Genomic DNA, 13,292 nt, shown 5'->3' with positions numbered 1-13,292 from the left:
ATAAAGTAATCACATAATTTGTTTTCAGATACTGGATTATTGTTCAGAAGAGAAAACTAATCTTAGTGAACTACCCGTGGAATTAGAAACTTTGGAATGTCCATACCCTGATTTGAAATCTTCAATTCTCAAAGAGTTCTATAACTTTACAGAGAAATATCAAAAGAAACTTCAAGATTTTGATGTACAGTTAGAAGACATAAACAGGTGACTTGATAAAACTACTTGAATCCTGTAGATTTTTTATACTAAATTTTAATTTTTGTTCATGGTCACTATACTTCTGATTTACTATTGCATAGTTACTATGTGATGGGAAGTTAACAATAAATGTTTAGATTGGTTATTTGTTAAATGGAGAGGGTTTTCCCAAAATAATTATCTTGATATAAAGATTTTAAAGATTTTTATAAGGTTAAAAGATGACAATAATCTACTTTTTAGCCTTCTTTCCTGTACAAGTTAGTTTTCAAATAGGAATTTTCAGTGACTATTAATTTTCATTTCAATATATAAAGCTCTTCTATAGTAGAAATTTACAAATCAGCACTAATAATTGATTATAATTTAAAATATATTAATGAAATTATGTTACTTGTAATTAACTGTGATTTTGTCCTGTGATGACCTAGAGTATGTTTTCAAATTTTTAAAAAATTTTTCCTGTAAATGTCAATTTTTTAAAAAAGAAATAGTCTTTTGGTTGCATCTTGAGAAGGGTGTTTCTCTTTGGAGTGGCAAACATAATTTTCAGGAATTTGAAATTCAGTTCTGGCTGTGATCATCTTCTATGATATCAGTGTCAATTTTTTCCTTAAAGAATTTATATTTAAAAAGAAAGGAAAACTACAGAAAGGACACATGGAGGAAATTAAAAATAATAGAGGTTCTTAACTTTGAAATGGAAGATGATAAATATAACAAATATGTATATTTTTTATATCTAATTAATCGCTGAGAATACAGATCTTTATATGAAACTGCTGGTGTTTAGAAATAGACAATAAGGAAAATTTTAATTCCTCCCAAGTAGAGTTCTGTGCTTTGGTAGCTCCCCAATCCAAACTCTCGGGTTACATCTGTTACTTATCTCAGCACAATAGAGTCCATTCAAGGTGAAGTCTGGGCCTTTCCTTACCTTAGCTTCCTTTTTACACCTCTGTGGCGATGTTCCTGTGTTCCTCTCCATCAGCATCTATTATTCTTCTGGGAGCTCCTCCTTCTCTACCTCTCTCCCTTGTTTTTCTTCTTCCCACCTGGCAATAAAGCTGAAAAATAAATTAATAATGTATCATGTACACTTGTTGATTGATTAGTTTATTACCCTTTAATTGGAATTCAGTCACAGTGAAGTATTAGCTAAACCATATACTTAGATTAAGTTTCTAATTATAAAATGAATATCCTCTCCCAGTTCCCCGTCCCAACCTTGTTAAAGAGATTTCAGAACTCATTAGGAAAGAGGTGTAGTGTTTTTGTTTGGTGGGGAAAAGGCATTCTGAATAGGCTGATTAGCTGTGACTTGAAGAAGGTTAATTTTTGACCTTTAAAAGCCTCTGACTTTTCCTCTAAGATGGCACCTTATCCTCGTGAGAAAGCTGGCTGAGTTTGTGGTATCTCTAGATATGGAGGTATTTTCTTCAGGAGCCTGAGATGGCTTCCTTATAGTAAGATCTGTTCTTCCCACCGCACTTTCCTTCCTTTTTAAAAATCTTAACTCAATTTCTGTTCTTCCATCATATGTAATCCTATGCCACTCAAAAAAGTTGGAATTCACAGTTCCTTCAAATTACTAAAGATTAAGTAGAAAATTTATTGAATATATTTCACATTGCTGAAGTTTCTGTAGAAGGAAGAAACATTGAGGATAAAATAACTCAGGAAAGCTTGATGAAGGATCTAAAGTTCACTATGGACTTTGAAGAATGGGCAGAGTTAGCATCAGCAGAAAGCAAATAGGGAAGACATTCTAAAAAAGAAGATTAAATGATTAGAATATAAACCTCTTTATATCAAAGTAACTTATAGCTATATTAGTGTCCATAGCATCTAGTACTTTCTACACAACGCATCTTCTAAGTGATTCAGTTGACTTGAAGGTAAAAACAATGAAGGAAATAGTGAAATGGCATGTTCCGGGATGGTAGGAATCTACTTGGGAGGAATATAAGGTTCATAAATTCTAGTTTAATGGTTCTTGCCACATATAATTATCCAAAATACATTTTGCATAGTTGATTATGTGTTTTACTTGTTGAATATTTATTGATTAATCTTTAATGTATAGTGGTCTCTGTTAAACTCCTTGGTAGGAGATTAGGCAGACAGATTAACTTAGAATATGGTTTTACTATGATAATTTGAAATATTTTGGGAAAGAGACATATACATATGTACCCTCACTAAATAAAATTACATGCAAACATTAATTAAAGAAAATATGAATATGCTGGCAGTGAATTATAAAGCTTCAATCAAAATTTAATGAGTTTTCAGGAATAAGTTTCCTTGAGGTGAAAGAGAGTAAAAGGAATAATTTGAATAAAGATAGAGGTGATTGGCATCAGTATTCTGACGCTGGTAAGCAGTGTTGCATATAAATACACTGTTCTAACTAGCACAATGAATTACATGTTCGATTATAATATTAATTGCAATTTCCATTTGTCAGGATCCACCTTCATTTTGATATGGTTATTTTCCCTTCTGGTTCTAGCTATTATGTTTTGTGAAAATTCTCACAGATTGCATGCGTGTATGTGCACACCAGTGGGAGAGAGTGTGTGCACACTTTAAAAGGGATACTAAGCTAGATTATTGTTTTAAGCCAGAGTGACTGGAGTTTTTAATTGTTTGAATTTTAAAACATCCATCATTTGATACATTTATTACCCAGGGCCCATAGTTTACATCAGGATCACAATCCTTCCATTCCCTAGTTATTTTTCATTTTCAAACTTTGTTATTACATAATTTATTTCTGTAAAGCAGTATGGTGGAGCCTATTAAATCACACAGCACATATCCTTTGTCTGAATAGTTTCTATATTTCAAGAATGTATCATAAAAATATATTTAAGTATATAAACAGATTTATTTTTATTTATTTATTGCAATGGAAAAGATTGAGCAAAATCCTTAATAAAGGCTAGTTTTATAGATTTTTATACATCTATACAATGTATTATTCTACCAGTAAAAAAAAGTTTTAAAACTTTGCTGATCTGGAACAACATGCAAGGGGTAGAGTGAGGTATAGAGTTAAGCAAGCAAAATAATTTTCAATTCATATTGTGTAAAAGGGGGGAAAATAGACATATACACACTCTCACACACACCTATATTTGCTCTTGTAGGTCTTAAAGAATGCGCAAAGAGAGATAACATTCATTGCTTTTGTCGAGGGGAACCAGGTGCTAGAGGATGGGGTGTGAGGAAGAATTTTCATTGTATTTCCCTTTTATTGTACTTTTAGAATTTTGAACCCTATGAATATATTTTAAGTTCTAAAACAAAGAATTTTTAAAGGAAAAAAGTTGACAAGGGCAAAGATTGAATACCAAAGAGGAAAAGACTGGCAACATATCAGTTACAAAATATTAAAATTCCTAATATATAAAGGCAGTTTGTAAATTCATTGAACACTGAGGAGTCAAAAGGCAAAGGGGGCAAAGGAGATAAAGAGGGTATTTAGTCATATTCTCAAAAATTATTTATTGAGCATATATTGGCATAACATAGATAAAAATCTCTGTACTCATGAAACAAATGGAAAATGTGAAAATGTAAACATAGTACCTAAATTAGTGTAAGACAGAAACGGCTGGAGTTGCAGAGGGCAGATTGCAATATTTTGGGTATAGGCCTGGTTGAGAAAGTGACATTGAATCGAAGTCATGAAATAAGTTGAAGGATTGCATCATGAAGATATTTAGAATAAATTCATCATATTCAGTATTTACCAAGGTGGGAATTTGCCTGGCAAGAGGCCAGTATGGCAGGAAATGAGTGACAGACCAGGAGAGTAGTGGAAGATGGAGCCAAAGAGGTAACAGTGAGGAGTAGGTTCTTTATTTATTTTTGCTGTGTGTGTGTGTTGCCAGGTGTCACACCCAGGAATTTGTGCATGCTTACCAAGTGCTTAACACTGAACTATGTCCCCAGCCTCAGAGACAGGATATTTAGAGCCTGTAGCTCTAAAATCTTTTTAAAACTTTGGATTATACTCTGAATGATATGAGAAACTACTGGAAGGTGTTGAGCCAAAGTGAACAATAGAAAAACCTGGCTTAAGTTGTAACAGGATCAGTTTGGCTGTTGCTGTGTTTAAAATACATTGTGATAGAGAAGTGTATAGCATAAGAAAAGATTGGACATTTAGGAAATTATTAAAGTAATCCAGGTAAGACAGTGGTGGCCTAAGTGGAGGAGTAGAAGTGGTGAGAAATAGTCAGCTGTTGATGTATTTTAAAGGTAGAATCAACACCATCTTGTGAAAGATTTCATGAGACATGTGAGAAAAAGAGAGAGCCAGAATAGTCCAATGTAGTTGCTTATTTGAGTTGAGCAACTAGAACAATGGAGTTGCCATTCATGAGGTAAGGAAGACTATGAGCAAGTGGGCTTTGGCTGTTGGGAAGATCAGTTATTTTGGGTCGGACATATTGAGTTTGGGGTGCTGTTAGGTGTCCATGTAGATATTTTATGGGGGCAGTGGGCTTTGTGGGCTTGGAATTTAGGAAGGAGATCTGGACTGGAGTTAAATATTTGTGAGTCATTGGCAGGAGATGGGATGTAGTCAAGAGAGGAAAGAGAAGGTCAAAAACTGATCCCTTGGACCTTCCAATATTACAGTGTCCAGGAGAAGAGAGAAAACCAAAAAAGGACACTGAGATGTAAGCCAGGAAAGAGTTTTGGAAGGCAGGTAAAGAGGAAGTGGTCCACAGTATTAGCAGAGCTGGTGACCCCTGAATAAATTCTACATATAAGTTAAATAAAAGAGAATCATAAGTAAATGTTGGTTCTAAATGGAGGACCTTGGTGGTCATTTTTATTAAAAAGTAAAAGCAAATGCTTAATTGGAGTAGATTTGGGTGAATAGGAAAAGAGAGAAGACAATGTGTATAGACAACTGTTTTTGAGTTTTTCTGTGTGAAGGACAAAAGAGAATCAAAGCCAATTATGTAATTTCCTTTTTAAATTTTAATCAGTTTTTTCTTGATTTAAAATGGGAGAAGTAGGGTATGTTTGATGCCAATGAGAATAATCCAGTAAGTGATAAACCTTGGTGATACAGAAGAGAGGGGAATTGCTGAATAATATCCTGGAGTTGAAGATGGTTGGGTTTTAGTTCCAAAGAGAAGGAATAAGCACAGATGATTCATGTACCATAGAAACTGGTGGGATGCTGAGTAATATGATACTGATGTTGGAAGATGAATAGATAGCATGATGACAGTCTGTGGAATTCTGGGTGATAATCTAAATGCAATATGACTAAGAATCTTATGAAGCTCTTTTCTCATCAAAAAATGAAAATGAAAACAATATTTAGATTCTTACCTGTAAAAATGGTAAAACATAAATATATTTAGGGTTAAAATGGTATGGAAGAAATGGGCATTTTATCTATTATTGGCATATAAATTTTTGGAAAGCCATCTGATACTATGTCAAAAAATTTTTGTAAATGAGAATTATATTTGTCTCCTTAGAAGTGGCATTAAGGAATAATAATAGGAGTGAAATATTTGGTTTCAAAAGTGTTTAACATTAATTATTATTTTTTAGTGGTAGCAAAATCTCTGAAACTATTTTAATAGTCAACAAATAGAGGAAATCAGCATCAAGTGTGATATATTTGCACCACATAATACCATACTGACATTTCTAATCTGAAATAATTTTTAGTGATACAGATAGTTGCAACATGTTGCTATGTAATTAAAAAGCAGGCCTCAAAATAGTTCCAATAACATGTATTCTCTGTTTTCTTTCTGTCTGAAAATATTACATCTGTATCTATATAATCACACAAAAAAGACATGTAAACATCTGCCCATGTAAATAATAATTATAGTTATCCTCAGGTGGTGAAATGATTAAAGTTTTGCCCATTCTATTTTATAAAGGAAAAAAAAAAGTCTTTTTAAAAATGTAAGCTAAAGGTTAAAGAGGAGACAATTGATATTTAATGAGTGTTTACTATATGATATGACAAGTACACCTGATTTTAATCTTTAAGTTATGCTATTTAAAAAAACTCTATTTTACAGATGAAGATACTACAGTTTCTTAGCTGGTAAATAGTTCAGCAGAATTGAGTCTTTTGTGCCCATTTGAATAGAAAGCTTTCCCCTTATACCATGTTGCTTCAAGAATTTACATGTGGGGCTAGGGATATAACTTAGTTATCAATCACAAGGCCCTGGGTTCAATCCCCAGTACCACCAAAAAAAGAAAGAATTTACATTTGTCAAGATGCTGATAAACAAATTTGAATACTGGATAAATGCTGTGTAATTGAAACATGAATCATGTGTAATTTTTAAGTAGCTATGTTAAAAATTTGAATAAAAAGGTAAAATTTATGTTAAAATTCATTTTGTTTAACTCAGTATTTCCTAAATGTTATAATTCAACATACAATCAATATTTTAAAAATTTTAAGGAGGTATTTTACATTCTCTCTCTCTCTCTTTCTGTACAAGTCTTTGAAATCTGCTCTGTATTTTATACTTAAAACACATCTTCCTCTGGACTAGTCATGTTTCAGCCCACATGTGGTTAGTAGCTGGAACCTCATACAACACAGCTTTAAAGGAGGTACATATTTACTATAACACATTTTTTAAAAAATTGACTACCATTGAACCTCTTCCTTTATTCATCGTGTTTGCAAAGCTATTTGGATTCTGTTTGGGCTGTATTTCATTAGTAACATGAAGACAAGTTTAATTGCTTGTTTTAGACTCAGATGAGATTGTGGCTTTAATTTCCTAACATTTGGATGCATTAATCATATAGATGAGACATAATTGTCTGATGCTCCATTTAGCTATGTCAGATTGAAGTCAATATGTGGAAAATGCTGTAGAGTAATAACAAGTAATTTCTGCTTTATTGTTGATAGATATATTAAATTTTGTAATGTTCATTTATAATTAATATTCTATTATTTTATGAGATCTGAATCTGAATGCTATTTAAAATCCACAATAATTTTAATAATTTTGACCCTTTGTACCTACAGTGCCAATAACCATAGTTTCATGTTTTTTCAGCTAAATTCTTTCAGAACATTTCATTTTTTTCTCTTCATACAAAATAATTACATTATTAGAGGAAATATTTTTTAAAAATTAAAGGCAATCAAAGAGAAGAAGCTGAAAGTTAATATGAATTTCCAGTACCCAGAAATATTTTTTAAAAAATTAAAGGCAAGCAAAGAGAAGAAACTGAAAGTTAATATAAATTCCCAGTACTCAAAGATATCTTCTGATAAAATTTTGTATATTTCAAACATATGTATGTTGTTTATAAAATTATATATATATATATATATATATATATATATATGATGGTTTTCCTGTTATGAATCATATTCTATGCTATTCCTTTTTTCAATATGTGCTTACTAAGCTTCATCTATCCATTAGATCATCTATTAAATTTTCTTTTACAACATATTTTTATTAGATGCATATTATTACAATGTGTTTTTATACCACATAAATTTAACCCTTTTCCTGTTATTCCATATTATGTGCTTGTTTAAACTAATTGGGAGCTGGGCACAGTGGTACATAATTGTAATTCCAGCAACTCAGGAGGCTAAGGCAGAATTACAAGTTTAAGACCCTATCTCAAAACAAACAAACAAATAAACAAACAGAAAACAAAACAAAACAAAGATAAAGAAAAAGACTGAGGATGTATCTCATGGTAAAGCACCCCTGCGTTCAATCCTCAGTAGCAATCATAAAAAGAAAAGCCTTGGAAAAGACCACTTTGACATGGTATTTTGAATATTTCTGAAAATTATTCCCTTGTAATGAGTTCCTAGTGCTAGAATCACTGACTCAAAGGGCATGAAAAATTCTAAGGGCTTTGAGATTTTTGTTAAATTGCCTTCCAGAAAAGTAAAAGCAATTTATATTTTTACCAGTAGGCTTTATATTATTTGGTTCACTTTTTGAATTTGGTGATCAGGGCATTGCATATTCCTGTCATGTGTATATATCATCAGAATCTTGTTCATGTTCTCTTTCTCTTTTCCCATATTTATCCACATAGTATAGCTCTCTGAATATTCTCATGTGGAAATTTTACCAAAAGGGAAATAAATAGGTGCATAATAAATCTGGCTCTTCCCTTGTTTCAATGGAAACCATATACCCTATTGCTAATAAAAATGAAATGGGCAAAAGCCAACATCAAAAGGCAACACTCAAGAGACAGTGTGTAGCTCCATGCAAGTTTTTTTCCTAATTTAAAATAAACAAATGCTTACACATATGACCAGCTTGATGAATAGGAAAAGAAGAAAGAAAAGTAAAGAAACATCATAGATAACTGACATATGCTTACTTTGTGAGGGTACAACATGTTAAACTTTGGAGCCTTAATTACCAGGTGGAATTTTTTCACTGAAAATGTACAATCAGAATTGCTGGAAAGTTTTAGTGTCTGGGTATTTCCAGTCTTAGGTACTTTATTTCTGGTCTGATTGTATCCCAAGAGTGATTAATAAAGGGAGAAGTTCTCAGATAAAGGAGAATATTTAGTTGATCTTCCAGTGTTCAATTAGTAACATTAGGTATATAACCCAACCAACATACTCCATCACTCCATCTCCCATTTTCCTTTCAGACATTTCAACATGGTTGTCCAAATTGATGTGTCATTGTGTATGGTTGTTGGGGGATTGTTAATAGTTGTAGATAATAACTTCTTTTTTGTTATGTGGATTCAATAGCTTTGTTTCAAATTGAATCTGTAGATTTTTTTGTAATATGGTCATTTAAACAATATTAATTGTACCTGTATTCTGTATAATGAAGGGGATTTCCTTCCCTCTTCCATGCAATTCCCATTCTCCCTCCTTTTCCCTCCCACCTCTCTTCCATATCTAGAGGTAATTTTTTTTTACACAGAATACAGGTATGACGATGTGAGGGGAAAAAAAAGAAAAAAAAAGAAGTGGGTCACATTAGATTGGGTAGAGAGAAGTGATGGGAGGGGAGGGGGGGAAGGGGGTAATGGAAGGACAGCAGAATAAAATAGACATTATTATTGCTGTGGGTATATACATGACTGTATGACCAATGTAATTCTGCAACCTGTACACTCAGAAAAATGAGAAATTATATCCCATCTGATTCAAATGTATAATATGTCAAGATCATTGTACTGTCATGTGTAACAAATTAAAACAAATAAAAAATAATTGTTATCAAATATAAAAAAATTGTACCTATAAATGAACATGGTTTTTTCATCTTCTAAGGTCTTTAATTTTTCTCTTCACTGTTTTATAGTTTTCAATGTAAAGGTGTCTCAACTCCATAGTTAGACTTATTCCCAAGTATTTATTTTCTTTTTGAGGCTATTGTAAAGGAAATAGCTTTCTTGATTTCTCAGTTGATTAATTATTGGAGTATAAGATAGCTATTGATTTTTATGTGTTGATTTTTAATCTACAACTTTGCTGAATTTATCAGCTCCAGAAAGCTTATGAAGGAATTTTTGTTTGTTTGTTTTTGGGGAGGGGGGGTGAGAGGGGAGTGTCTTCTAAGCATGTGATAATGTCATAAGTAAGCCGAAATAGCTTGACTTCTTTTCCTATTTGTTTTACTTTAATTTCCTTCTGCCTGATTTCTCTGGTGAAAGTTTTAAGAACTATATTGAATAGGAGTTATGAGGATGGCCATTCACTTGATCATGCTCTATGATATTCTTAATGCATTTCGGATATGGTTTACTAATTTTTTTAAAAATTTAAAAGATTAAAAACACTATATCGAAAAGTCTTAGAAAAAGAAGAACAAAACAACAACAAAAGTAGTAGAAGACAGCAAATAATTAAAATTAGAGCTGAAATCAATGAAATGGAAACAAAAGAAACAATTGAAAAAATTGACAAAACAAAAAGTTTGTTCTAATAAATAAATAAAATTGATAAACCCTTAGCCATGCTAACAAAGAGAAGGAGAGAGAAAACTCAAATCACTAACATACATGATGAAAAAAGAAATATCACAACCGACACTATAGAAATACAGAAGATAATTAGAAATTATTTTGAAAACTTATGCTCTAATAAAATAGATAATATTGAAGGCATCAAAAAATTTCTAGAGTCATATGATTTGCCCAAATTGAATCAGAATGATATACACAATTTAAACAGATCAACTTCAAGTGATGAAATAGAAGATGCCATCAGAAGCCTCCCAACCAAGAAAAGCCCAGGACCAGATGGATACACAGCTGAGTTCTACAAGACCTATAACGAAGAACTAATACGTATACTCTTCAAACTATTTTGTGAAATAGAAAATGAGGGAGCATTTCCAAACTCATTCTATGAGGCCAGTATCACCCTGATTCCAAAATCAGGCAAAAACACATCAAAGAAAGAAAACTGCAGACCAATATCTCTAACGAATATAGATGCAAAAATTCTCAATAAAATACTGGCAAATCGAATACAAAAACATATCAAAAATAGTGCATCACAATCAAGTGGGGTTCATCCCAGGGATTCAACATACAGAAATCAATAAATATAATTCATCATATCAATAGACTTAAATATAAGAATCATATGATCATCACAATAGATGCAGAAAAAGCATTTGACAAATTACCACACTCCTTCATGTTGAAAACACTAGAAAAACTAGGGACAACAGGAACATACCTCAACATTGTAAAAGCTAGCTATGCTAAGCCCCAGGCCAACATCATTCTAAATGGAGAAAAAATTGAAGGCATGTCCTCTAAAAACTGGAACAAGAAAGGGATGCCCTTTTTTACCATTTCTTTTTAACATAGTTCTTGAAACACTGGCCAGAGCAATTAGGCAGATGAAAGAATTTAAAAGGATATAGATAGGAAAAGAAGAACTCAAATTAGCACTATTTGCTGACGATATGATTCTATACCTAGAAGACCCCCAAAAATTCCACAAGAAAACTTCTAGAACTAGTAAATGAATTCAGCAAAGTAGCAAGATACAAAAGCAACACCTATAAATCAAAGGCATTTCTGTATATCAGTGACAAATTCTCTGAAAGGGAAATGAGAAAAACTACCCCATTTACAATAGCCTCAAAAAAAAAAAAAACTTGGGAATCAACATAACAAAAAAGGTGAAAGCCCTCTACAATGAAAACTACAGAACACTAAAGAAAGAAGTTAAAGAAGACTTTAGAAGATGGAAAGATCTACCTTGCTCTTGTATAGGCAGAATTAATATTGTCAAAATGACCATACTGCCAAAAGCACTATACAGATTTAATGCAATGCCAATTAAAATCTCAATGACATTCCTCATAGAAATAAAAAAAGCAGTCATGAAATTCATTTGAAAAAATAAGAGATCTACAATAGCTAAAGCAATTCTTAGCAAGAAGAGTGAAGTGGGTGGCATCACTATACCAGACCTTAAACTATACTACAGAGCAATAGTAACAAACACAGCATGATATTGGTACCAAAATAGACTGGTAGACCAAATGGTACAGAGTAGAGGACACAGAGACTAACCCACATAATTACAGTTATCTTATATTAGACAAAGGTGCCAAAAACATACATTGGGGAAAAGATAGCTTCTTCAACAAATGGTGCTAGGAAAACTGGAAATCCATATGCAACAAAATGAAATTAAACCCCTATTTCTCACTATTCACAAAACTCAAAGTGGATCAAGGACTTTGGAGAAGGACCTAGAAGAAAAAGTAGGCCCAAATCTTCATCATGTTGGCTTAGGCCCCAACTTCTTTATTAAGACTCCTATAGTGCAAGAATGAAAATCAAGAGTCAATAAATGGGATGGATTCAAACTAAAAAGCTTCTTCTCAGCAAAAGAAATAATCAGTGAGGTGAATAGAGAGCCTACATCTTGGGAGAAAATTTTTACCACTTGCACATCAGATAGAGCACTAATCTCTAGAATATATAAAAACTCAAAAAGCTAAACACAAAAAAACCAAAAACCCAATCAATAAATTGGCCAAGGAACTGAACAGACACCTATCAGAAGATGATATACAATCAATCAACAAATATATGAAAAAATGTTCAAAATTTTTAGCAATTAGAGAAATGCAAATCAAATCAAATCATCTCACTCCAGTCCGAATGACAGCTGTCAAGAATACAAACAACAGTAAGTGTTGGTGAGCATGTGGGGAAAAAGGCACATTCATACATTGTTGGTAGGACTGCAAATTGGTGCAACCACTCTAGAAAGAAGTATGGAGATTCCTTGGGAAACTGGAAATGGACCCACAATTTGACCCAGCTGTCCCACACCTCCCTCTATACCCAAAGGACTTAAGAACTGCATACTACAGGGACACAGTCACATCAAAGTTTATAGCGGCACAATTCACAATAGCTAAACTGTGGAACCAACCTAGATGTCCTTCAGTAGATGAATGGAAAAAGAAATTGTGGTATACACACACAATGAAATATTACTCATCAATAAAATAGAATGAAATCATGGTATTTGCAGGTAAATGGATTGCGTTGGAGAATATAATGCTAAATGAAGTTAGCCAATTACAAAATAACAAATACCAAATGTTTTCTCTGATATAAAAAGGCTGATTCATAGTGGGGTTGGGATGGGGAGTATGGGAGGATTAGACAAACTCTAGATAGGGCAAAGGGATGGGAGGCAGGGGGAGGGAGCCTGGGGGTAAAAAAGATAGTGGAATGAGATGGACATCATTACCCTAAGAACATGTATGAAAACATCAATAGTGTGAATATACTTTTTATACAACCAGAGATATGAAAAATGCATTCTATATGTGTTATATGAATTGTAATGCATTCTGCTGTCATATATAACACATTAGAATAAAAATATTAAATAAATAAATAAATTTAACCTTTATTTTTTTTAAATTTGTTTTTATGTGGTGCTGAGGATTGGACCCAGTGCTTCACTCCTTGTATTTCATTGCTAGTTGCCAGTCTGTTTATGTTTTCTATGTCCTCTTGATTCAATTTTAGAAGGTCATCTGTTTTTAGAAATGTATATGTTTTTTAAG

General features: G+C 32.5%; 1 protein-coding gene across 1 annotated transcript in view; it reads left to right on the top strand.

Annotated features, from left to right (window-relative positions):
* Positions 1-13,292, top strand: part of Ccdc148 (coiled-coil domain containing 148) — a 204,524-nt gene that overhangs the window by 29,143 nt on the left and 162,089 nt on the right. Inside the window, 1 exon segment of the mRNA XM_077798485.1 lies at positions 29-207. Coding sequence (XP_077654611.1) covers positions 29-207 — 179 coding nt within the window.

This window comes from Urocitellus parryii, chromosome 1, assembly GCF_045843805.1.
Source record: "Urocitellus parryii isolate mUroPar1 chromosome 1, mUroPar1.hap1, whole genome shotgun sequence".
NCBI lineage: Eukaryota > Metazoa > Chordata > Mammalia > Rodentia > Sciuridae > Urocitellus > Urocitellus parryii.
This window is presented reverse-complemented; position numbering and strand designations above follow the sequence as displayed.